The 26,724-nt window shown below is 34.2% G+C and overlaps 1 protein-coding gene across 3 annotated transcripts in view; it reads right to left on the reverse strand.

Annotated features, from left to right (window-relative positions):
• Positions 1–26,724, reverse strand: part of LOC149806026 (broad substrate specificity ATP-binding cassette transporter ABCG2-like) — a 111,926-nt gene that overhangs the window by 24,942 nt on the left and 60,260 nt on the right. For 2 of the 3 annotated variants that reach the window (XM_089950876.1, XM_089950875.1), the window contains 6 exons: positions 25,737–25,766; positions 16,816–16,876; positions 16,067–16,175; positions 6,564–6,629; positions 1,622–1,707; positions 606–695 (listed from right to left, as the gene is read on the reverse strand). In XM_089950876.1, coding sequence (XP_089807002.1) covers positions 606–695; positions 1,622–1,707; positions 6,564–6,629; positions 16,067–16,175; positions 16,816–16,876; positions 25,737–25,766 — 442 coding nt within the window. The remainder of the gene's footprint in view (positions 1–605; positions 696–1,621; positions 1,708–6,563; positions 6,630–16,066; positions 16,176–16,815; positions 16,877–25,736; positions 25,767–26,724) is intronic. The other variant, XM_089950877.1, reaches the window with a different exon arrangement.

A 26,724-nucleotide genomic window follows, 5' to 3' on the forward strand; every position in this document is an offset into this window, starting at 1 on the left:
TTACAATGTAACCCCACTGTATATCGCTTGCTATCATGTAATCCCACTGTACATCACTTGCTACGATGTAAACCCACCGTATATCACTTGATACGATGTAACCCCACTGTATATCACTTGCTATGACGTAACCCCCACTGTATATCACTTGTTATGATGTAAGCCTACTTTATTTTACTTGATACGATGTAACCCCATTGTATATCACTTTCTATGATGTAACCCACTGTATATCACTTGCTATGATGTACGTCTACTGTATATCGCTTGGCAAAACTGTTACAATAGGATCTTAAAGTTGACAGGTAACACCAATGAAAATGTGATGCACATGTCTTGTCAATCTAGTAAACAGTCTTGACAAAATTAACAAAAATCATTCTTCTTTTCTGTGGTAAATTAATTCATTTATAAAAGTGAACAAGAACTGTTGCGGTACATCATGGTACAAAGTGCCCAGATGCTTTAAATTGAAAGATCAATTTCTTTCAAACAAAATAACAATACCAATATGCAGGACCTCTATCTATTCTTCAAACAACTGAATTTAAGAAAGAGCAAATTTCTTTTTGATGAACTCTCTCCCAGATTAATGTATTGCTCACATAAAAATGGCTCTCTCTTTAATGAACAACTCCACTGCTGACAAATTGCCAAACACCTGGTTCATCACGATGAAGAAAAATGCTCCAACTCTGTAATACAAAGAAGAATGAAACCAAACAATTGGTTTAAAGTAATATTATAAATTACAAATATTACATACAGCAAATGATGCATACTATATTTTTAATTCCTTTTAAATGCAAACCATGTCAGGCTGCAAATCTCACCAATTAAGTGCTGTAAGTTCATTATGCCATTAAATTCTTAATTTTAGCCATAAAAACATGATTCAAATCTGCAAGAAGACAAACGTGAGGATAAACATGTGTCTTGGTAGGACAGGTGCATCTCCATATTCTGTGGCCACAGTTTAAGTAACAAGTCAAGAGCCAATATCACCAACAAGGGCATGAACATTATACCTATCTGCAGGCATGTCTATGCATGAGCATTACACCTATCTGCAGGCATGTCTATGCGTGAGCATTACACCTATCTGCAGGTATGTATATGCATGAACATTACACCTATCTGCATGCATGTCTATGCACAAGTATTACACCTATCTGTAGGCATGTCTATACATGAGTATTAGACCTATCTGCATGCATGTCTATGCACAAGTATTACACCTATCTACAGGCAAGCCTATACATGAGCATGACACCTATCTGCAGGCATGTCTATGCATGAGCATTACACCTATCTGCAGGCATGTCTATGCATGAGCATTACACCTATCTGCAGGCATGTCTATGCATAAGCATTAGACCTATCTGCAGACATGTCTATGCATGAACATTACACCTATCTGCAGGCATGTCAATACAGAAGTATGGTGGGAAGGGTAAAAGTGTAACTGAGTATAACCATACCTTTCACCTGTTCTTTAGTTCAAACTGAAAGGCCTCTAAGCAGTCCCAGGTTTTATGCCAACCATCTCGGAGACAACACAATTCTACTGAAATGTCTATGTAAGTGTAATGTATAAAAGGCAGACGTGTAACTTACTAACCTGTTTTGCAGTCCAGATTTACATGACTTGTCAACATCCCAGTAAATAGCACCAACAATCAGGCCAAATATCACCATGATACCAATCTGAAGGTAAACATTACCATGGTACTCAATACAGATTTGCATAAAAAACATCCAAATATTTTTCTCAGAAAGACTTCCAACTTTCTTACTGATATTTTATTCATTTTGATGTGGTGATGAAAACAATGTAATTAAAACAGTTCAATACTCGGAAATTTTACTATAGGAAAGTGCATACAAATTTAAACATGTGCACAGTCCTTGCCCAGAAGTGAAATGTAAGTGCCTAATCTAATTTCAGTAACAGTTACCTTGCCTTTCAAGCTAATAACTCTAAAATCTATATGGAACTTGTCTGCATCAAAGGAAACATAAATCACATAATAAAAAATGGACATATGAGCATATTAAATTTGAAGAAAAAAATTAAAATCACATGGCATGTTTTTAAGATTCTCCCTGCAGATTTTGTGGAATTTATTAACTTTTAAAATTGCTCAAGCTTGAAATTTAAACATGTGAGTTAGGGATATTCCATTTAAACATACATGGTACCCAGGGAAGGCAGTTTTTAAAAATATATGCCAGGGAACTTTGATTTCACAGACTTCATATTAAAATGATAAGAAATTTCTAAATTGCATCTATGGGTGTGTACCCCACTTTAAAAGTGCCTTCCCTGGGTCCCAAGTATGTTTTAATGGAACAGACCTTATCATTGTGCACACATTGTCGGGGTTAACCATTTTTCCTCACTGAAAATTATCATGTAAAGGACTGCTATCTATTTAACATGTAAATGTTTCAGTCTTATACCTATGACATCATCTGATCTATGTCAGATGTATTTTCAACACTACCAAACAGTTTGATCATTGTCAATGGATGACAGGAGATTTATGAATGAATCTGTATTTGCAACATGCAGTCTCAAAAGACTTGTTAAATCTTGATTAATTTGGATTAAACACTTATTTTCATATGGAACTGATGCAAAATAGGTTGGGAGGAAGTAGCTTTTTAAATTTTAAATTACTGTGGTTCTATGTGACTTCATACTTCCTAAATAGGTTGTGAGGACTGATAGATGGTTTTTAAAATTTAAAAATTAGTATTGTGTTTCCGTGTAACTTCTGACTTCATAAACACAAAAGAAAAATAGAAAATAAAATCAGCTTTATGTTTCAACTGTTCAAAAACTATTTATTTATACACAAAACAAAACTGAATGAAGAATAAAAGTCCCTCGGAAAGATTCATGATCTACAGGCCAAAAATAATTTCCATGAATCCAAAATAAGATCCTTTCTTCCTTTTAACTGATGAGCATTGAAACCATCTTCCATATTCTAGAAAAACTCAAAAATATCAAATTTGATAACAAAATTTTCCTAAATGTCTGAATTAACTTTCACAAGAACTAAGTAAGGGTAATATAAAATTCATAATCACTGACCCTGATCCTGACATCATGGACAAAAAATCACCCAACTTGTCCAAGACATTGTCAAGATATACCCATGTACTATGTTTGGTAAAATCTATAATTCATGTTGCTTTTAAAAGAAGTAAGTAAATTACTTAAGTGGCATCATACAAAAATTCCATTACATATATTCACAAAACATATTTGACAAAAATTCATTCCTACTTGTTTTTCATGCTCACAAGCATGCACAAGCTTACAAACAAAAAAAGAATGAGTGAAGACCTTTGACCTTAAATTCAATGCCATAGTGCTATCAATTTATTCACTGAAATGCAACTAATCATAAAGTCTGGTCAACATTAAGATATATATATATATATATATATATATATATATATATATATATATATATATATAGCTCATTAAAGTACAGTACAAAGGAACAAGCAATAACCTTTAAATTGATCCCAAGATCAATTACATCTGGTTTTCAAAAGTCATTTACAAAAGTGAAGTTGCACCGTTTTCATTCAGAACCAATATTTCTAGGAGTGTTTTAGTTAAAATCTCATCATATCCATACCATCATTTATCCAAAAGGCTAGTACTAAACTTTTCTTGCTGCCACTATTAGGGTTAATTCTAGGCTGTGCCCTTGCACCAAAGACCCTTATTTTGCATCTTTGGCACAAGAATGTTCTCTGCATGGCACATAAAAAAAACTAAGAAAATATAGATAAGATAATGTTAATTTTGGACTGAACTGAGCAAATCCCATGCTTACAGAACAGCGCATGCTCACTGAAAAAGAAGCATACTGTGATCAGTTTGTTGGCTGACAGAAATGTCTTACAAGTTTGATTAGCTTGGCATGATAATCACATTCTTCAAGATCCCTGATAGAAAATGCAATTAAAAAGATATGAAATCTTCAGTGAACACATTGCTACATTTATTTCCATGTTAGTATATAAAATGTTAACTCTAAAAGTTCAAGCTAAATTCTAGAACGGAACGCTTCCTGACGCATGAGTAATTCAAGTCCTATTACATAATTCTCCCGCCACGAAAGGCTGCTGATGATCACATGCACATGGGTCATGGATTTATTCATTTCTGCAATAAATATCCATTTACCCAGAATAATATATTTTGAATCAGTAATTTTTTATCAAATTAGAACACAGTCCGTTGCAATATCCTTGTCAGATAATGGAAAGACCATTTAAATTTTTGGAGTGGAGATTTTGTTAAAAACATTTGCGGCCCTCAAATAGCTTCAAGAAAATATTCTTGCCTGATTTACTGAGTTGAAGAGAATCTATTATCTTGAGGTAAAATAAAAAATATCCTACTTAAAAAGAAAATCACAGCTTCCCACCTCTAAAGTAAATGATCAGTCCATAAAATAACCATGATGTTAACAATGGACAAACAATGTTGTACTTCAACTCTTTTTAAATCCATGACATAAGTGCTTGCAATATTATGTTTCTGAATTTCTTCAGAAAACAAGATCGAGGTAGGTTATATGCAACCCATTTTTTATGATCCCACTTTTTACCTAGCAGGGAGCCATCAAGGGTTCCTGCTTTTAATATTTATAATATTAATACTGTACTATGTGGCAAAACTGGATAACAGAGGAACATCATTTTCATTCAAAACTAGCTATTATGGTATTTTAGTCAAAACACCATGTCAATAAGAACATCTGTTCATTAGAAAAACCCATATAAAGATTTGTAGAAGTTAGATCATCATATAGACATAAGGATATACTTCAGGGTTAGATTACTGTCACAGAAAAAAGTATATATTTTGGGGTTAGATTGTCATATATAAATATTTACAAGTTTTGGTGTTAGATTATCTTTAAACAGAAATAACTATCTTTGTAAAAAGAACAAATTTTTTAATGCTGACATGGCAATTATTGTACAAGAAGTAGTTGTCATGAGATATTTTGGGGGGCATTTTGGGAGGTTAAATTGGCATCAGTTTTATTAAGGACCAACTATATGTAGTGAAAACAATTTTACTGAAAAATTCAACCAGTCCGTTAAGAATAGTAGTGGCAGCATAATCAAGAAAACCATCATTGATGAGCACCATTTATGGTGTTTTACAGCACACAACACAAGCAAGTTTGCCCAGACAAGTGGAGTCAAGTCCCCAATGACACACCATGGCAGCCAAACCAAGCTCATCCAATGGTAAGGTCTGAACACTTTTGGTCACAAGTCCAGAGTAATGACCACTGAGTTTCCTTTTTATTGAGGACCTCACAGACATAATTAAAAAGTCTTTTAATGAAAACCTCATGTTGATATCACCATCCACTCGGGAAGAGTAGCAATAACAAGATTGTTTTAAAGGTGGCCACCATAGCTGCAATACTGGTCAACAAACAGGCATCATTTTTAGTCATGACAAACAAAATATCATTAAGTATTTCTGTGAAAACAACATGTGAATAGGACCAACCAGTCTGGAGTAACATAAGATTTCAAGCTGGGTGCCATGGCAATATACTGTCTGTCAGACTGACACAGTTTCCAATTAGTATCAACCAGACATCATCACATGTCAATATGACCATTCATTTAAAATATTTAGTGAAATTAAGACTTTCAAGATGGTCACCATGGTGGCCATACTGGATGACAGATTGTCACAATTTGTACTTAGGATCCACTAGACCTCATGACAAATTTTGTGATGCAAACCCCATGTTGATATAACCATCTCTTCAGAAGTTGTAATAAGATTTTCAAGATGGATACAATCTTGGGAAAATTGAATTTCTTTACTACAAAGTATAGCTGTATCAGAGTACCTTCAACTTGCATGAAAATTATGTGGCATACTCTGGCAGAAAATCTGAATTCTAAAATTTGACAGAATTTAGACCATTGTTACTGATACCTCTACATTTCAAACAACATTCTATTCAACATCAATCTAACAAAGAACATCCCACTTATACATGTTCTGATCAGCTTCAACCATCTTTAAAATACAAGAGACACTGCCATGTGCCTGCTGTTGACAACAGGCTCTCCCAGTTGAAATGCGTCTTTTACTGATGTACTGTTACAATGATGCAAAGTCCAATGCCCATTTAAGTGCTACTATTTACCGATGTACTGTTAAAATTATGTAAAGCCAACATCTGCTCTATGATAGGCAGGGCTTTTACATCCATAGAAACAATTATCTCATCAATATTGTAATGATATCAGCATACAGAAATATGTTCTGTTGCACCATTAGTATATGGTTCACACATTCAGAGCTAGGTCATCCATATATATATATGGATATTGCACTACCAGGGAGCTCAGTGCTTAATTTTGGTTCAATATTATATTTATTGCTACAAGTATGATAACTTGATTTTAAAGGTAATTTGAAACAAAATAAATTATGAAGGCAATAACTGGTTAAAATAAAGTTTCTAAGATTTTTTTTCTTCAAAATTTACCTGCATAATTGAAGTAGCTGGATTTCTGAGCAAATTTCTGAGGGTTCTCTGGCAGATATAAAGAAACTGAAAGCAAAAGAAAATGTATCTATATTAGCTGCAGAAAAATTCATTGTCCTGGACAAATAACAATTAATGCCAGGTGACAATTCAACCCAATATGAAACACAAAACTGTTGAAAAAATGATAGGTAAAAAATTCTAATGAAATTTTATGCATTTTCCAAAGCAAGGAACATTAGCAACATCATGTGAAAACAATAATTTGTGTTCATTGTGTACCATAAGTTCAGAGTATTTTTACAAAATCCTTTTCTTATGCTGTGAAGTTTTATTGAACAGTTTGTAACATGATATTACACAAACACCAAATTCTACAGCTTTTAAGAATACAAGTGCTTTAATTAGCAATTCTGATTTTATGTCCATAAAACATTTGTATGTGGTTAATGCAATGTATCTGCAATAAGAACATGCTAACCTTGTATAAATTGTATCTACATTTGTTATATTTATGTTCTGTCATGTGGTAGATGCTAACCTTGTATAAATTGTATCTACATTTGTTATATTTATGTTCTGTCATGTGGTAGATGCTAACCTTGTATATATTGTATCTACTTTTGTTATATTTATGTTGTATAAATTGTATCTACTTTTGTTATATTTATGTTCTGTCATGTGGTAGATGCTAACCTTGTATAAATTGTATCTACATTTGTTATATTTATGTTCTGTCATGTGGTAGATGCTAACCTTGTATAAATTGTATCTACTTTTGTTATATTTATGTTCTGTCATGTGGTAGATGCTAACCTTGTATAAATTGTACCTACTTTTGTTATATTTATGTTCTGTCATGTGGTAGATGCTAACCTTGTATAAATTGTACCTACTTTTGTTATATTTATGTTCTGTCATGTGGTAGATGCTAACCTTGTATAAATTGTATCTACATTTGTTATATTTATGTTCTGTCATGTGGTAGATGCTAACCTTGTATAAATTGTATCTACTTTTGTTATATTTATGTTCTGTCATGTGGTAGATGCTAACCTTGTATAAATTGTATCTACTTTTGCTATATTTATGTTCTGTCATGTGGTAGATGCTAACCTTGTATAAATTGTATCTACTTTTGTTATATTTATGTTCTGTCATGTGGTAGATGCTAACCTTGTATAAATTGTACCTACTTTTGTTATATTTATGTTCTGTTAGGTGGAAGATGCTAACCTTGTATAAATTGTATCTACTTTTGTTATATTTATGTTCTGTCATGTGGTAGATGCTAACCTTGTATAAATTGTACCTACTTTTGTTATATTTATGTTCTGTTAGGTGGCAGATGCTAACCTTGTATAAATTGTATCTACTTTTGTTATATTTATGTTCTGTTATGTGGTAGATTCTAACCTTGTATCAATTATATCTACTTTTGTTATATTTTTGTTCTGTCATGTGGTAGATGCTAACCTTGTATATATTGTATCTACTTTTGTTATATTTATGTTCTGTCAAGTGGTAGTTGCTAACCTTGTATAAATTGTCTCTACTTTTGCTATATTTATGTTCTGTCATGTGGTAGATGCTAACCTTGTAAAATTGTATCTACCTTTGCTATATTTATGTTGTATAAATTGTATCTACTTCTGTTATATTTATGTTCTGTCATGTGGAAGATGCTAACCTTGTATAAATTGTATCTACATTTGCTATATTTATGTTGTATAAATTGTATCTACATTTGTTATATTTATGTTCTGTCATGTGGTAGATGCTAACCTTGTATAAATTGTATCTACATTTGCTATATTTATGTTCTGTCATGTGGTAGATGCTAACCTTGTATAAATTGTATCTACTTTTCCTATATTTATGTTGTATAAATTGTATCTACTTTTGTTATATTTATGTTCTGTCATGTGGTGGATGCTAACCTTGTATAAATTGTATCTACTTTTGCTATATTTATGTTGTATAAATTGTATCTACTTTTGTTATATTTATGTTCTGTTGTGTGGTAGATGCTAACCTTGTATAAATTGTCTCTACTTTTGTTATATTTATGTTCTGTCATGTGGTAGATGCTAACCTTGTATAAATTGTATCTACTTTTGTTATATTTGTGTTCTGTCATGTGGTAAATGCTAACCTTGTAGAAATTGCCTCTACTTTTGCTATATTTATGTTGTATAAATTTTATCTACTTTTGTTATATTTATGTTCTGTCATGCAGTAGATGCTAACCTTGTAAAACTTGCCTCTACTTTTGCTATATTTATGTTGTATAAATTGCATCTACTTTTGTTATATTTATGTTCTGTCATGTGGTAGATGCTAACCTTGTATAAATTGTATCTACTTTTGTTATATTTGTGTTCTGTCATGTGGTAAATGCTAACCTTGTAGAAATTGCCTCTACTTTTGCTATATTTATGTTGTATAAATTTTATCTACTTTTGTTATATTTATGTTCTGTCATGCGGTAGATGCTAACCTTGTAAAACTTGCCTCTACTTTTGCTATATTTATGTTGTATAAATTGTATCTACTTTTGTTATATTTATGTTCTGTCATGTGGTAGATGCTAACCTTGTAGAAATTGCCTCTACTTTTGCTATATTTATGTTGTATAAATTGTATCTACTTTTGTTATATTTATGTTCCGTCATGTGGTAGATGCTAACCTTGTATAAATTGTATCTACTTTTGTTATATTTATGTTCTGTCATGCGGTAGATGCTAACCTTGTAAAACTTGCCTCTACTTTTGCTATATTTATGTTGTATAAATTGTATCTACTTTTGTTATATTTATGTTCTGTCATGTGGTAGATGCTAACCTTGTAGAAATTGCCTCTACTTTTGTTATATTTATGTTGTATAAATTGTATCTACTTTTGTTATATTTATGTTCTGTCATGTGGTAGATGCTAACCTTGTAGAAATTGCCTCTACTTTTGCTATATTTATGTTGTATAAATTTTATCTACTTTTGTTATATTTATGTTCTGTCATGCGGTAGATGCTAACCTTGTAAAAATTGCCTCTACTTTTGCTATATTTATGTTGTATAAATTGTATCTACTTTTGTTATATTTATGTTCTGTCATGTGGTAGATGCTAACCTTGTAGAAATTGCCTCTACTTTTGCTATATTTATGTTGTATAAATTGTATCTACTTTTGTTATATTTATGTTCTGTCATGTGGTAGATGCTAACCTTGTATAAATTGTATCTACTTTTGTTATATTTATGTTCTGTCATGCGGTAGATGCTAACCTTGTAAAACTTGCCTCTACTTTTGCTATATTTATGTTGTATAAATTGTATCTACTTTTGTTATATTTATGGTCTGTCATGTGGTAGATGCTAACCTTGTAGAAATTGCCTCTACTTTTGCTATATTTATGTTGTATAAATTGTATCTACTTTTGTTATATTTATGTTCTGTCATGTGGTAGATGCTAACCTTGTAGAAACTGCCTCTACTTTTGCTATATTTATGTTGTATAAATTTTATCTACTTTTGTTATATTTATGTTCTGTCATGCGGTAGATGCTAACCTTGTAAAAATTGCCTCTACTTTTGCTATATTTATGTTGTATAAATTGTATCTACTTTTGTTATATTTATGTTCTGTCATGTGGTAGATGCTAACCTTGTAGAAATTGCCTCTACTTTTGCTATATTTATGTTGTATAAATTGTATCTACTTTTGTTATATTTATGTTCTGTCATGTGGTAGATGCTAACCTTGTAAAAATTGTATCTACTTTCATTACATTAATGTTCTGTCATGTGGTAGATGCTAACCTTGTATAAATTGTATCTACATTTGCTATATTTATGTTCTGTTATGTGGTAGATGCTAACCTTGCATAAATTGTATCTACTTTTGCTATATTTATGTTGTATAAATTGTATCTACTTTTGTTATATTTATGTTCTGTCATGCGGTAGATGCTAACCTTGTATAAATTGTCTCTACATTTGTTATATTTATGTTCTGTCATGCAGCAGATTCTAACCTTGTATAAATTGTATCTACTTTTGTTATATTTGTGTTGTTATGTGGTAGATGCTAACCTTGTATAAATTGTATCTACTTTCATTATATTTATGTTCTGTTAGGTGGCAGATGCTAACCTTGTATAAATTGTATTAACTTTTGTTATATTTATGTTCTGTTATGTGGTAGATGCTAACCTTGTACATTCTTTAGTATGACTGTTGGCTGACTTGAAGAATATGGAAAGTTTTAAGAATGAGACCAACTGCAATTGTTGCTGCATACTAGATTGGCTTGTGGGAGAACAAGAAATGTACCAACAAAAATCGCATATGAAATGTTTACTGTTAAATTATTGGATTATATTAGTGATAATGTCAACTATAATGTATAAACTCAGATGCACATAAAATGTGGATCAGATTCTGGTCAGAAGTGGCCCATCAACAAGACAGCAAAAGAAAAAAGGAAACTTCCATTTGTTGACCTCAAAAAACAGACTAAAATATATGTGTAGAATTGTGTAGCAATTTCCATTTAGGTCTAGTCACCCTCATCAAAGTTCAAAATTCAAACCTTTTGTTAGAAGGACTTTTAGAAAAATCTAGAACAAAAAGAACTCAGACATGGAACCAGTCTGACTACCATGTCATAAGTTCATGCAGCATACTGTTCATCTCTGGTGTACCTAAGAATGAAGATAAAAGGAGAAGAAAGTAGCTGATGATGTTAAAATGCAGCTCTCATTATATCTTTGAAAGATCAATGATACAAACAGGCCAAGAACTAGCAATAGCAATGAATACATGGGCTTTAATTCTCATGAACAAAAATTTCTTCTCAGCGAGGGACTATCCTGATAGTGAATGCAATCCACCTGGAAATGGTGGGTGCCAAAATATGCTATTAATGGGTCAGAAGAAACGCTTCCAACCTTTTCTTCTCCCATTGATATGGACAAACAGAACCATGATGCCATAACTGGACAATGAAATCTATTATGATCATCCCCATCACAGATATGACTGAGACTGGGGGATGTCAATAGGGAGTGGAGCTACTGAAGGAAGATGGTATAATAATAAGAATGATGATAATAATGATAATATCTTTAGTTAATAAGGGCAACTCAATTAATTAAATACAAGTTATCTCCCTTGTGGTCCCGGCTTTGTAGAGCAACTGTGGATGCATTCTAAATGGTGAGAAGGCGTAATCAAAAAGAAGATCTCGTCTCAGACTTACTGCATTCACTGCACTTGTCATCGGATCTAGGACTGGAAAAATATAATATGGGAGCCTGTTGTTCAGTCTCATCATGGACAAGTCCACCAAGGATCCCCCCTCCAAATCTGATATGGATTGGTGCAGAAACCATTCTATGAAGACTACCTTGTCTCTACTGGATAGACTGTCCAACATAATATTTTCTTGCACATAATACAATGAACTCTGACAGTAATCGCTTCCAGGGCTGCCTGGCAAAGTTGCAAACCATCAGGAAATGAGAAGTATGTGTGCCTTCTTGCTGCCTGAGGTATGCTACTGTTTATGTTCTGTCTGAAAAAACCATTAAACAATGACATTACATGGTTGACACACCCTGTACGGCTAAAGAACCACCCTTATTTCAAAAGGTTTATCTGGAGGGTAGCTCCTTCCTGAAACCATGAATACTGAAGAACTAGCCCTTCTGGCTCCAAGGGAGTATTCCAACCTGAATCTGACACATCCACGAACAAATAGGACTGAGATTCATGGGCATATGTAAAAAAGAAAGTCCCAGCTGAACCACCAAATTCTGATCCAAGAGAAATTAGAGCTATCAAGGAATCCCTGTGTGATTTTCAGTTTGCAAGAAGAATAAACTGTTGGGGGCACAAGAACAGTCAACCTATGAGAACCAGGTCTGCCACAGTGTTCTAGGTCCCCAGAAGGGATATAGGCAAGCTAATAAAAAAGTCTTTGCTAGAATCATCTTGAAAAGCACCAGAATTCTATTCTGTCTAAAGGAACATGCGCTAGTCACTTCTTGGTGATGAAATTCATCCCAACATGAACAAAATTCTAAAATTCTGAGGCAGAATCAGATCCGATTTCTCTGGAATCTGAACAAGTCCCAGACAGGTAAATGTAGACCAGAAGCAGGGCAGATATTGTTGGAGTAACTCTTAGAGTCCATTGTGGATCAGCTAGTCATTGCTGAGGAGCCACAAGGACCATTAGAAGGATCACACTTACCAGTTTTGATCTGACTGATGCGAAGGGACCAATGTCGTGATGCCTCAGGTCATGGGATACAACAGAGAGAATGAGGCCTCTGAAGAGCTTCTCTGCTTCCAAGGAAACTGTCCTAGAAGGTTCTTACAATGTTCTAGTTAAGGCCACTTAAGTGTTCTGGGCAACATCCCGGTGGAAGTGTGGGTAGCACTGCTGATAGCATCATAGGACACAGACATCACATCTCATGAGGCAAAGCAAGCAATTCCATCATGCACTAAAGCACTGCCGAAGACATAGATTACTAACAGAAGACTGAAGAAAGCAGTTGAATAAAAATTGGTATGTAAAGCGATGGTGATAAGTATATGAGCCTTAAGCTCCAGTACCTCCAGCATCCAAAGGTGGGGTAGGGGCTTCAGAGTCCAGAAGGCTAGGTCAACTCTGTTACCAGAAGCTGAGACTAGTGTTGCTTGGCAAATTCCTGGCCTTAAAAAAGCTTTGGGGAAGTTCCCTTACCATTGTCAAGTGAGGGACAAACAGAAGATATGGTTCTCAAGCACCTAGAGAATCTCTTCAAACTGGATATATGAATTCTTTATTTACTACATTGTCCAAAAAACATATCTTCCTCCTTTATTGCCAAAGCAGACAGTTGGGAGGGCAGAAGGGAACCCATTGGAAGGAGGTGGAATCATCTATAATCTTGCTCAAGTCCACCAAAATCTAAAGAAAGAAACTGTTCTCCTCTTGACACAGGCCCTTCCAATCTAGTGTCACTCCTGCAATTCCTCAAAGAAAGTGGTGGGTCTGATCCCACTAGGTTTTACAGAGGATGGGAAACATTTTTTGTCTCTCTTCTAGGAGCATCCTTGTGCCTCAAATGTGCCTGGGGATTTTGCCCACCTGGAAACCTTTTGTGTTTCTCATCCCTCATTGATCACCTAGCAGCAGAGGACTGGCCCCCACCCACCCCATGTTTTGTTTAGCTCAAAAAGAGCAGAAGATGTTGGTCCACAAACTACCACATCTGAACTGCTCTGAGGTCAAGGCTTGGGGATAAATGGTGCCATGTAAAGGAAGGAAGGATCGCTTATGAATATCCTCACATGGGGGTGTTTCCAATCTGATCCCTTTACTAGCCATATGCATATATGTGAATTCCCCAATATGAACAGAATTGATCAGTAAAGTGGAAATGGGGGATGGGGTACTGACCTGATCCCTGTCCCTCTAATGGGACTCCACTGACCAGTTATCAGTACTCTAAGACCAGTGACCCATCAATAATCAAAGACTGACCAGACAACTATGATCTGATGCAGATTTGAAATAATTTGCAGTTCTCATGCATCACTGATTTCCATGTGAGTCAATTTGTACAACTGTTTGTGTGATTGGTGCACGTTTCCTTGCAGCATCTCTGTAAACTGGATGTCAGACTGACAATATTTCTATTTAGGACCAACTATACATACATCATAGAGTAAGAAGTCTTCAGATGTAGCAGTAATAATGAGATTTTCAAAATGACCACTGTGGTGGCAACATTTTCATTTAGGACCAGGTAGATCTTGGAACAATGTGTGTGTGAAGTTTCATGGCAATCCTCCAAGTAGTTTAGGAGGATTAAAGATAATAACTTGTGATAATGAAATATGAACAACAGACCATCCTGTAAGCTCTTCTGGTATGTCCAGTGCCAGTAAAAATATTGAGCAAACATTTTCCATGGGACAACCATGACTTTTCACATTTTTTATTGCTGTATAAATACATCTAATAAAACTCTAATACTCAATATATTAATCATGGAGACAAATAACATTAAACGACCTGCTCAGTTGTAGGTCAAAGCCTTCTCTTGTTGGTGACCTTGGAAAACAAAGAAAACATGTTATGAAAATAAACAACTTAGGACCAATACTGTCTAAGTTTTCAAAGTTCTACAGTATCTTCATGAACTATTTATTCAGTATTCATCAACCAATTTGAATGAACAAAAGTCCATCAAAGGGACTGATACTCTAATGGCCTCACAGAATCCAAGAAAAATCTGTTTCTGATCTTTAACTGTTGAGTATTGGATTCATTTCTGATATTCCTGAAGAGAATCCAGCATATCAAATTTGGTAACAAACCATTTTCTTATCTTTCATCTCCATTTCCAAAAGATAATTAAGTGCAATACAACATCTGATGTCATGGTCTTTGACTCTGAACCTGATATTATGGATAGATTACTTGAATGACATCATCCAAGGTAGTCCTTTAAAATACCTACCTTATCACCAATACGAGAAAAAAAAAGATCTATGTAAACACCAGTAAGAATGAGGGGAATAAAATAGCTGAAACACCATTTAACTATCAGTTGTACAAAAATTAATAAAATGACAAATTGGGTTAATGATAAGTGTACATAAATGACAAATGGGGATAGTGATAAGTGTAAATAAATGACAAATGGGGATAGTGATAAGTGTAAATAAATGACAAATGGGGATAGCGATAAGAGTATATAAATGCAAGGACTTTGGGAAAATGAGCCAATGCAACTCTCAAATGGGAACAAGGAAATTATGGCAAAAGACACTTAAATCTGCAAAATTCTAGAGTGCTCAGGAATTATGTTAAACCATATGAAGTTGAAGGAAAAGAAAGATATTCAAAGTGACGAAAGTGACCAAGGTATCAGACTGGGACTGTGTTTTATTTTTGTTCACGACCTCCAATTACTAACTGCTCTATTTACTCGCTTTCATCTGCAAACTGCACAGAACCAGATCTGCATCACATAATGTGCCAGCAGATCTGGGTCTGTGCAGTTTGTCAGAAGTAATCAGTAGAACAAACAACATAGACTCTGATCTGCAGGTGCATTATGCTATGGTAGATCAGGATCTTTGCTATTTGCAGTTAGATTTGACTTATATGCAAGTATATACAGTATGTATTTTGAAATTCAAATGCTGCATGTGGACTACAAATTTTTCACTAAAGAAAACTGAATGAAGAAAAAATATTCTCAAGCAGCAACACATCCCAAATATGACCCCAACTACAAACTGCACAGACCCAGATCTGCCATTACACAATGTGCCTGCAGATCTGGGTCTATGCAGTTTTGCTGTAAGTAATTAGCAGAACAAACAACATAGGTCCAGGCCTGCTTGTGCATTATGCAATGGCAGAGGGGTCTATACTGTTTGCAGCTGGACTAAACATACAAGTGAGTATATACAGCTACTTTAATCCTAATCTCACCTGTACAATGAAGGAAGTGGCATATCTGATAGGTGGTAGTCGAGTGACTGTTCTGTTCTTCACTTTCTCAATGTGATTCTGTAAAATGGGGTTCACTGTGTTCATCAGGCTAAAGTAAATGAAAAGGGTACTGGTTAAATGGAAGTATTAGGACATAATGAAAATCATCAATTCATTTCCTTTCTAAAAGCAATCAGGTTGAGTTTCAGTTTGGGTTACATGTAAATCTCAGTATATCTGCTACTTCACTGAAGGAAAGGACACCATAAGAAGAAGCGCTGTATTCTATTAATGTTAATCAAATCTATGTATGTTAATTAATCTTCAGCTATTCAGCTGAAAGTCTACAATTCTAAATTTAATTTTAAATTTTACTTGTAAAAAAGATGTTGGTGTAAAGACCAGACAATTAAGCTTTTGACATACATTTTGGCTTTTGTGAGATGCTTATTTCATTATTTTGCCATGTTCTTTGCTTACTGTATGTACTCGCTTATAAGTCCAATCAAACTGCAAACAACAAAGTTCCTGATCTGCCAAAACATGATGTGCCTGCAGATCAGGGTTTATGTTGTTTGTTCTACTGATTATTCCTAACCAACTGCACAGTCCAATATCTGCCATCACATTACACGATGGCAGATCTAGGTCTTTGCAGTTTGCAGTGGGACTCGTCTTATAAATGAGGATATACAGTAGTAGCGGTAATAAATCAAATACAAAGTTTGACTTCATAAAAACAATGTTACCTCTGGCACCAATGTGATTTCTGGTATGCAGCTACAAGAGCATTATGTACTTGGTTTTCCTCTAAAAAAAGAAGAAAGGACGGGTTACATTTCGCTCATTCACATTGCTAATGTTAATACCCTAACTCCTATATTGCTCTATATTCTGGGACATAAGCCTCTTCCTCCATTCAGTGTTGGATTGCTCCACTGGACTAAGTGGTTAGAGTGTCCACCATAGATTTTGAAAGTCATGGGTTAGAAAAGCGACCAAGTGATATAAAAGACTTATAAAAATGGTACTAACAGTTGCCTTGCTTGGCACTCAGCATTAAGAGGTTAGTGTCAGGACTGGTAGGCCTCATGTCAGGATAATTTGATTGGGTGAGACATGATGCCACACCTCTGTGGCATGATGCCCCAGTGCTAGACATCACTATAAACTACCACACTGCAGACATTGTAGCGATATGACTGAAACTGTTCAAGCTTACATACACACATACAACTCAATTTGACTTTACATACATGCTGTGCAAAAATGAAAAGAAAGGCAAACTAAACTGAAGGATTGATGGAAGACATGAACTTGTTAACTGTTCCCTCAAATCTGGCCATTTCTTTCCGTAACAGATTTTGCTAATAAGTGAACTGAACATTTTTAAACTTAGATAAAGGATCTGAGGAGACCATCTTTCTTTGCTAGAGGGCATATCTTCTCCATGGTAAAATTACTTCTTTAGATACTCCATTTCTTTGATGGTTTTCTCACTGATCAACAATTTGTATTGCTTTGTTGCCACATTAAGGTAACAATTTCAATGTCATCAGAACTTAAATGCAATCACTTCCTATTCATGGTACTTGTGAAATATCAGACCACCAGTAATTATCAAAATCAATGTATTAAGAGTGCAAAGTAAGAGCCTGTGTAATTCTTAGCCATTCACACAGTTAGATTGCTATATCAGAGTAGAATGTTATTCTGAATAAAGTCACAGCTTGTAGCATCACAAACAGTTATAAAATCATGCATCTGGATGACTTCACAGACTTCTCTAATAGTCTGGGCACAAAGCTCGAGATAGAAAATGATATAGATGGCTGTATTTGTGCACCTTCTTCAATGTATTGCCAATGTATACATGTGCCATTTTAAATTTAAATTTGAAAAGCAGTAAAAGGACACAGCCATGAAAAGACAATGGTATCCGTGAACAATAGGCAAATATTCAATAAGATGTAAGTGCACTTGCTGCATTTCTCCTGGCCATGCAAACACAAAATGTGAACATTTTAAAATCTTTATCTCCTTTAAGATCTATTGTGTGACTTTTGAACTGGACACTAATCAAGTTAAATAAATTCCAACTTTTTGTGTCAATTAACTGACATAAAATTACATTTCCATTACTCCAAGAAAAACCAAATGGTTGACTGATGAGGGTTCAGTAATGGCGGCCATAGGTGGAAGCTAGTAAAGTGGGCTCTGTAGATTTTGGCAGTTATAAGTGGTTATTTTTACAGTGAAACGGTTCATACTTGTTGGGATTATGTGTGAATATTCAAGGAATGCAGGACATACAACATTATTGGTAGATCTTAATCAATTTTGAAAAAAATGTGTTTTTCCACTCAAAATTCAAATATGATGGAATAGAGATGGAAGTTTAGTGGTGCAGTTTTGAGACATTCCCTACCTGATCTGTTTGACTCATTTACTTACTTAAGTGTAGTTTGCCTTCAACTGTAAGAGTTGTTTGGCACATGGTGAGTAATAAATGTCAGTGTCACAACTGAGTAGTGAGAAAAAATTAGTCCAAACAAGATTATCTACAAGTACGAGTGGAAAGAAAGATCAAGGCAAGCAACAAATAAAAACCAGATTACCGAGTGGCACCCTAATGGAGACATCTGACACAAGTATGAGTGAATCAACCTTGAGTACAATTCAGCTGGACTTGGACGAAATAAAGCAAAGTCTCAGAGGGAGCATTTCAAAAGCAGATTTTACATCTGCTATTGCTGACTTGGTGAAAAAAGATGACCTAACAGAAATTGTTACAACTATTGTGAGGAAATTGTTAGAGAATGTGAAGGAAGATCTGAGAAAGGAGATAGTAGCAGAAAGTGAAAGGGTAGTAAAGGAGAGGACAGGAGAGTTGATGGATAGGGTGGATTCACTGGAATTTGAAAACCACCAGTTGCTAGAAAAATTACAGGAAGCAAAGAAGGAAAATGATAAAATGAGGATTGATATGAAAGATTACGAGAGGAGATCACAGCAAGCAAGTGCAGCTTCAAACCAATCCGAACAATATTCAAGGAAGCTGAACATAAAAGTTTTAGGGCTGGAGGAGGAGGAAAATGAAAATCTGAGAGAGAGAATTCCGAAATTGGTGAAGGAAGTTACAAAAATTAATTTAGATAACAGGGACATAGTGGCTGTGCATAGGATTCCAGGTCGACAGGGACAACCAAGGCCAGTGATTGTCAAATTTTGGAGTCTGGATTGTAAACTTCCAATTATCAAGAAGAGGAAGGATTTTCTGCAGTACAAAGGAATTAGACTGCTGGAGGATGTAACCAGGCTGAATACTGAACTTATCAATAAATTATCTAGGCATCACGAAATTGACAGTGCATGGTATTTTAATGGATCTGTGTATGGTAAAACCAAATCAGGAAAAAGGATAAAATTTGACATCTATGATGAAATTGATGAGAAAATTAGATTATAAGTGTAATATGCAATTCTATGAACTTATGAAATTGGCCGAATAGGTATGTGAACTTTCGTTTTTATACTCCTTTTTCTACTCTAATTTGTTTTAATATTTTGTTTATAAGACATTTCTTTCCCTCACCAATTTTATCCTTAATTAATAGGTTTGTTTATTCGCTGGTCCACTGTTATATCTCTCCCTAATAAATTCCCTCACTAGTTTATAAATCATCTTTCACTCTTATACTCTCATATACACATTTACTCAGTTGTTTACTCACTTTTCTCAACATTACTCCTCCACGATAAATCTCTCAGTCTCACTTGTTTTGCTAATACATTCAATCACCCAACTCTCCCATGTATGCGCTCTTTCACCCTTTCTTTTTCTTCCCTTTTACCCCTTTTTTCATTCATTAAGTTGTAATTTATATTCTTTTTAATCTGTGCTGTTTGGTTTACAAAACTGTCTTAGCTCCGGAAAGGTCTGTCAGAGGTGCATAAGAGTTATCGCAAATGGAGTTGTTTCACTTGTTGTCCATAGTACACTGTATCAATGTTAAACGCAGCCAAAGCTACAGCATTTACTGTAACACCATGGATGATTTTATTATGGATGTTTGTATTCTGTGTGAGTGTGAGTGTGAAAGCCATGCATATGATAAACTCAAGGTGATAATTACTTCATACATTCCTGTACAAGAATATGTATGTGTAAAATTTCTGCTGTTTTCATGGATAATAACATAAAAATTATATCTATTAATGTTAGAGGCCTGCAAGGTTCAGTCTTAAAACGAAGGGATATTTTCCACTGGGTAAAACAAAAGAATGTATCTATAATATGCTTGCAAGAAACTCATAGTACAAAGAACGATGAAATATATTGGGCAGCTGAATGGGGATACAAATGTATATTTAGCCACTGCTCTAGTAAGAGTGCTGGGGTTGCAATATTTTTTAGAAATACTTTTGAATTTATAATCCATAGAGAAAGATGTGACAGTCAAGGGAGATTTATTATTTTAGATATTACAATTAATGGCAACAGAATAACCCTCGTGAATTTGTATGGTTATAATGAGGATAATCCTAGCTTTTTTAGAAAGTTAAAGGAGGAGACTTTATTTTTTGAGAACTCATCAATTATAATGTGCGGAGACTGGAATACTGTTCAAGACTTAGATTTAGATACTTATAATATTTTACATGACAAACACCAACAGTCTAGGGCAGCGATTCAAGACCTGAAAAACGAATTGGAATTAATTGATCCCTGGCGAAATTCCAACCAAGACTTAAAGATGTATACCTGGAGGCAAAAATCTCCCTTGAAACAAAGTAGACTAGATTACTTTCTTGTATCGGATGACATTCATATGAATACAGCTGATGCATGTATCTTACCAGGGTACAAGACTGATCATTCAGCTATTGTTTTGAGTGTGGCGTTTTCAACGTTTCCAAGGGGAAAAGGATATTGGAAATTTAATAACCAACTGTTGAGGAACACTGAGTATACTGATTTGGTCAAAAAGTGTATAACTGACACTGTAAATGAATATTATGTAGGGGGAAATAAAGATGACTCTCTCCATGTTTCTCTTTCCTGTAATGACCAAATGTTCTTTGAAATTTTGAAAATGAAAATAAGATCTGAAACTATATGTTATTCTATTAGGAAATCAAAAGAGAAACGGGAAAAATTAAAGAAAATTGAGCAGGAAATAATAGAAATTCAGGGGGGACTGTCGAATAACATAAATGAGAAAATTCTGGAAAATTTAGAGAGAAAAAAAGCAGAATTAGAGGAATCTAGGAAAAAATACATAGAAGGTGTTATATTAAGATCTAAAGCAAGATGGTATGAATTTGGGGAAAAAAGCACAAAGTACTTTTTAAATCTTGAAAAAAGAAACTATGTTAATAAGACAATAAAGGAAATTATTTTAGATGTTGGGACAAATATATCTGACCAAATAGATATTTTAGAAGCACAAAAACAGTTTTATATGGAATTGTTCAAAAGTAGAATAGCTCAGCTTGATGACGAGGCTACTCAAGAAACTCGAAATAGATTTTTTGATCACAATATTAAACTTAGTCGAGAGGAAAGAGAATCATGCGAGGGTCTGCTTACAATCAATGAATTCGGTATGTCTCTAAAACGGATGGAAAATGGAAAAAGTCCTGGCTCGGATGGATTCACTGTAGAGTTCTATAAATTCTTTTGGAAGTCTCTGGGGGGATTTATATGTAGATCAATAAATTACGGATATACTGTAGGAAAACTTTCAGATTTTCAGACTCAAGGAGTCATCACATGTCTACCAAAGGAGGAAAAAGACAGAAGATATTTCAAAAACTGGAGACCTATATCACTTTTAAATACTGATTATAAGATTGCTTCGGGAGCAATTGCAGCTAGGATTAAAAAGGTTCTTCCATCAATAATCAGCGATACTCAGAAAGGATATATGAAGGGTAGATTCATTGGAGAAAACACCAGACTATTATATGATATCATGGACCAACTTGAGAATGAAAACAGATATGGTTTATTATTGTTAATGGATTTCGAAAAAGCCTTTGACTCAATTAACTGGATCTTTGTGGAAGAAGCTCTACAATCTTTTAATTTTGGTGATTCCGTTTGTAAGTGGTTTAAACTGTTTTGTAATGACTCTAATAGTTGTGTTATAAATAATGGACATATGTCATCTTTTTTTAGACTTGAAAGAGGATGTCGTCAAGGAGATCCCCTTGCACCTTATTTGTTTATCATTGGGGTTGAGATTTTAGCTATAACTTTAAAGCAAAACGTGGATGTACGGGGAGTAATCTTTGACGCCAGTGAATATAAATTGGGTCAGTATGCCGATGACGCTTTTATTCTTCTTGATGGATCTAGTTTTTCTCTTGAAGCAACTATGAATATCTTGCAAGGTTTCTCTCTATTATCGGGACTTAAATGTAACATAACAAAAACAAAAGCTATTTGGATTGGAAACAGGAAATTTTCTAATGAAAGAATATGTCCCGAAATGGGCCTAATTTGGTCCTCTTCGAACTTTACACTCCTTGGCATAGAATTTTCTCCAGATTTACAACAGATGGTGGAAATTAATTATATGAAGAAACTAACAAAGGCAAAACGAATACTGGCAAGCTGGAGTCAAAGACATCTGTCAATAGTTGGTAAAGTAATTGTTGTAAAGACTCTTGTTCTGCCCATATCCATACATCTTTTTTCAGCACTTCCTAACCCATCAGCAAAAGTTGAAGCAGAACTAAATCGCATGTTATTTAAATTTGTATGGGGTGGAAAAGTAGAGAGAATAAAACGTGATATACTAGTTTCCCCAGAAAACGAGGGAGGACTAAATATGATACACATATTTTCATTCATTAGGTATATTAAGATAAGATGGGTTAAAAGATTGCTGGAAAAGGAAGATGGAACGTGGCAGAACTTAGTCAATACAACTATACTCAGAAATAAAAAGGATATTTGGAATTTAGGGAGAAGGAAATTAGAAGAATTTAGTAAGTTCATTAAAAACAGTTTTTGGAGAGATGTAATTTTGGCAGTATCTAAATGGAAAGAAGAACCGCAAAGTCCTAACGAGTATCTATCCATGAGTATTTTAAATTTTGTCCCCCCTAAAATGATTTATCAATACAAATCCTGGACAGAAGCTGGTTTTGAAATTCTGAACGATCTAGTAGATGACCACGGTAATTTAATACCTTTTGAGATAATAAAACAAAAAACTGGAAGCGATGATTTCTTGAAATACTTCTCCTTAATATCCAGAATTCCTAAAGCATGGAAAGATGCCATAAAAAACCATCTAGTACATAATAATTTTGATAAGCAGGAGGATAAAATAACGAACTTGCGAAAACAAGATTCACTCAAATATGTTTACAAAGATCTTTTACAGGAAACTAAAAGGCAACACACTGCGAAGCAAGAAGCTTGGATGCAAGTATTTAATAAAAATATAAGTAGTGAGGAGTGGTCTGATATATACAGCCGGGCAAAACGCTGTACCAAGGATACCAAGTTGATCTCTTTTAACTTTAAATTAATCCATAGAATAATCGCTACTAATGATTTTCTTAAAAGAATTAACATATTTGATGACAACAAATGTACTTTCTGTAAGAGTGAAACTGAAAGTATTGAGCATCTCTTTTATGACTGCAGTATTACTTCACAGTTTTGGTACCGTTTTATTGAAGATTTTGCACCTTTTTGCCCAAATATTGTACATCTGTCCAAAAAAGAAACATTTTTAGGAAGTGAACAACTGGACAGTTTTGGTAATTTTCTTATTTTGGCAAAATATTATATTTATACTTGCAGATTCAATATGAAAAATCCTTCTATTTTTGCCTTCAAGCAAATAGTTGCAATGCATAAGAACATTGAAAAATACAATGCTAAGGTAAATAAAAAAGAGGACCAATTTCTTCAAAAATGGACCTCAACAATGAACATTTAACTTGTCTCTGTCTTGATGGTAAACAGGAACAAAATATTGTAATATCACAAAGGCCATGTCACCTAGATTGTGTGCCATATGCATGTGTATATGCGTGTGTGTGTGTGTTTTCTTTTTTACTTTCTCTGTAGATTATATTTATTATCCCTAGATTATCTGATAACCAGAAATGTTTGATTGTAAGGTGACCCTGGGATGGTTCCCCGACCCATTGGTCAACCTATTACGGGGTTAATAAAAAAAAAAAAAAAAAAAATGGTTGACTGATGAGGGTTATCAATATACAGTTTCATTTCCATGTTTCTGTTGTACAAATAAGAAATCAGTGAGTTTTCACAGCTTTAAACCCCAAACTCTCAACATTTTCCCTAAATCAGACAAAACAAAAATAAAAAGTACGACAAATACTTCAAATATTATTAAACTATAATGATTTTATTTTGGGCAATGTTCAACATAGCTGTCACCATTTTGTTATTTGATTCTGCTAATGAGGTCTTAAGGATTTCTGTCATCATTTGAAATCTTGTGCACATCTATAAGTCCAAGAAAACTTACCCTCAAAGGGCTTCTGAAGTGGTGTGCATCCAGATTTTTAAATTTAATATGCGATAGGTTGACAAATAAAGGGATATGCAACATTCCCTGTACACACACATTTAAAATGTGACAAGTCAGCAGATAAATGGATATGTAACATTCCCACTACACACACATTTAAAATGCGACAAGTCAACAGATAAATGGCTATGCAACATTCCCTGTACACACACATTTAAAATGTGACAAGTCAACAGATAAATGGATATGTAACATTCCCAGTACACACACATTTAAAATGTGACAAGTCAACAGATCAGAAGATAAATGGGTATGTAAAATATTTCCAGTACACACAGACACACAGACAGACTGACAGACACACACTTAAAATGTGACAAGTCAACAGATGAATGGATATGTAGCATTCCCCTTACACATTTATATTAATCACTACAAGCAGCTGAAATGAATAAGATGTAAATAGTGTGTCTGGGGTTTTATTCCACAGCAGCAATTTAAAAGCTCTATTCTAATAAGAAGGCAAGTAAGGTGTTTTGCCCAAGAACACACTATGAGAATCAAACCCAGACCCTTCCAGTAACAAGTCCAACATCTTAACCACTGAACCTCAGCAATTCTCAGCAAGAAATAGAAGGTGAAAGCTTGCAGTATGGTATGATTTTAGTGGAAGCAAAGAGCTCCAGATGAACTGTGTACCATGCACAAGGAGAGACAATTAGAACAACAGAAGATCTAGCTCCAAGGCAGTTTTGCAACATCATCATTATATATTTAATTCACTTTCATTTATTTTTGGTCAGCCATGTTTTGGGTCACTCCACAGATTGAAATGAAAAAGCAGAAATTCATTTCATGGAAATCTTATAAAATACTTCTCATATCTAGCAGGTTTATTTTTCTTCCTTCTCTGCATTTTATCCACATACTGACCTCTCTAATTAACAATGACCTTGCTTACACAGGCAACATGAATCCATACATGGCTGTTTAAGAGGGGCTGAACTGTATTCTTATCTTCAACACATGAAAGTTTGATCCAAAAGAAGGTAGAGGCCTTTCATCAGTGAGAAATCAGAATGATAATAAAAATAATACATGAGAAAAAGTTTGTAGTGGGTTTTAGTGTGTTTAAAAGAAATTACCTTTCATGCCCTCATTCTGTCTGTTTTTACCTGGAAACGAGTGTAAATGAGTGTTAGGAATAAGTGTTAGAAAGTAAAGTTCTGCAAAGCAAGCCATTTATGTTATTTGTGAACAGGTGTGGACCCCTAAAACCTTAAAAGCACTGATTAATAACCAAATATGATTTATAATGTTCACTTCCAAGACAGAAAAATTATTAAAATGCTTTCATCCAGTAAAAAGGAACAATGACCAAACTGTATTCACAATGACTGCACAGGACTAAGACCATAACAGATTTTAAAGTAAGATTGTATAGGTACAGTGATGTATACATGTTTTTAATGTTTTCAATAATAGCCACAGAGATGTATGCATTTCTTTAATGTTTTCAAGAATAGGCACAGAGATGTATGCATTTTTTTAATGTTTTCAATAAAAGGCACAGGGATGTCATTTCTTTAATGTTTTCAATAATAGGCACAGTGATGTGTACTTTTCTTTAATGTTTTCAGTAATAGGCACAGTGATGTATACATTTCTCTAATGTTTCCAATCACAGGTACAGTGATGTATACATTTCTCTAATGTTTCCAATCACAGGTACAGTGATGTATACATTTCTCTAATGTTTCCAATCACAGGTACAGTGATGTATACATTTCTCTAATGTTTCCAATCACAGGTACAGTGATGTATACATTTCTCTAATGTTTCCAATCACAGGTACAGTGATGTATATATTTCTCTAATGTTTTCAAAACTACATGCTACATTTGTTGGATTATACAGACAAATTTCTCAAGTTATAATAATTTGATTGTTACTGCATAGATATCACATGCTTCAGATTTGACCAGTATCTGGCAAGCTGTATGAAATGTGTATAGCAAAGACAGTTGTTGTTGTTGTTGTGGGGTTTAACGCCATTATTCAGCACACGATAGGCTATATATGGCGGCCAGTATTAATGGTGGAGGAAGAACCCGGGAAAACCCCAGAAAGAAC

The sequence above is a fragment of the Sinohyriopsis cumingii genome, chromosome 2 (genome assembly GCF_028554795.1).
Source record: "Sinohyriopsis cumingii isolate HCF-2022 chromosome 2, ASM2855479v2, whole genome shotgun sequence".
NCBI lineage: Eukaryota > Metazoa > Mollusca > Bivalvia > Unionida > Unionidae > Sinohyriopsis > Sinohyriopsis cumingii.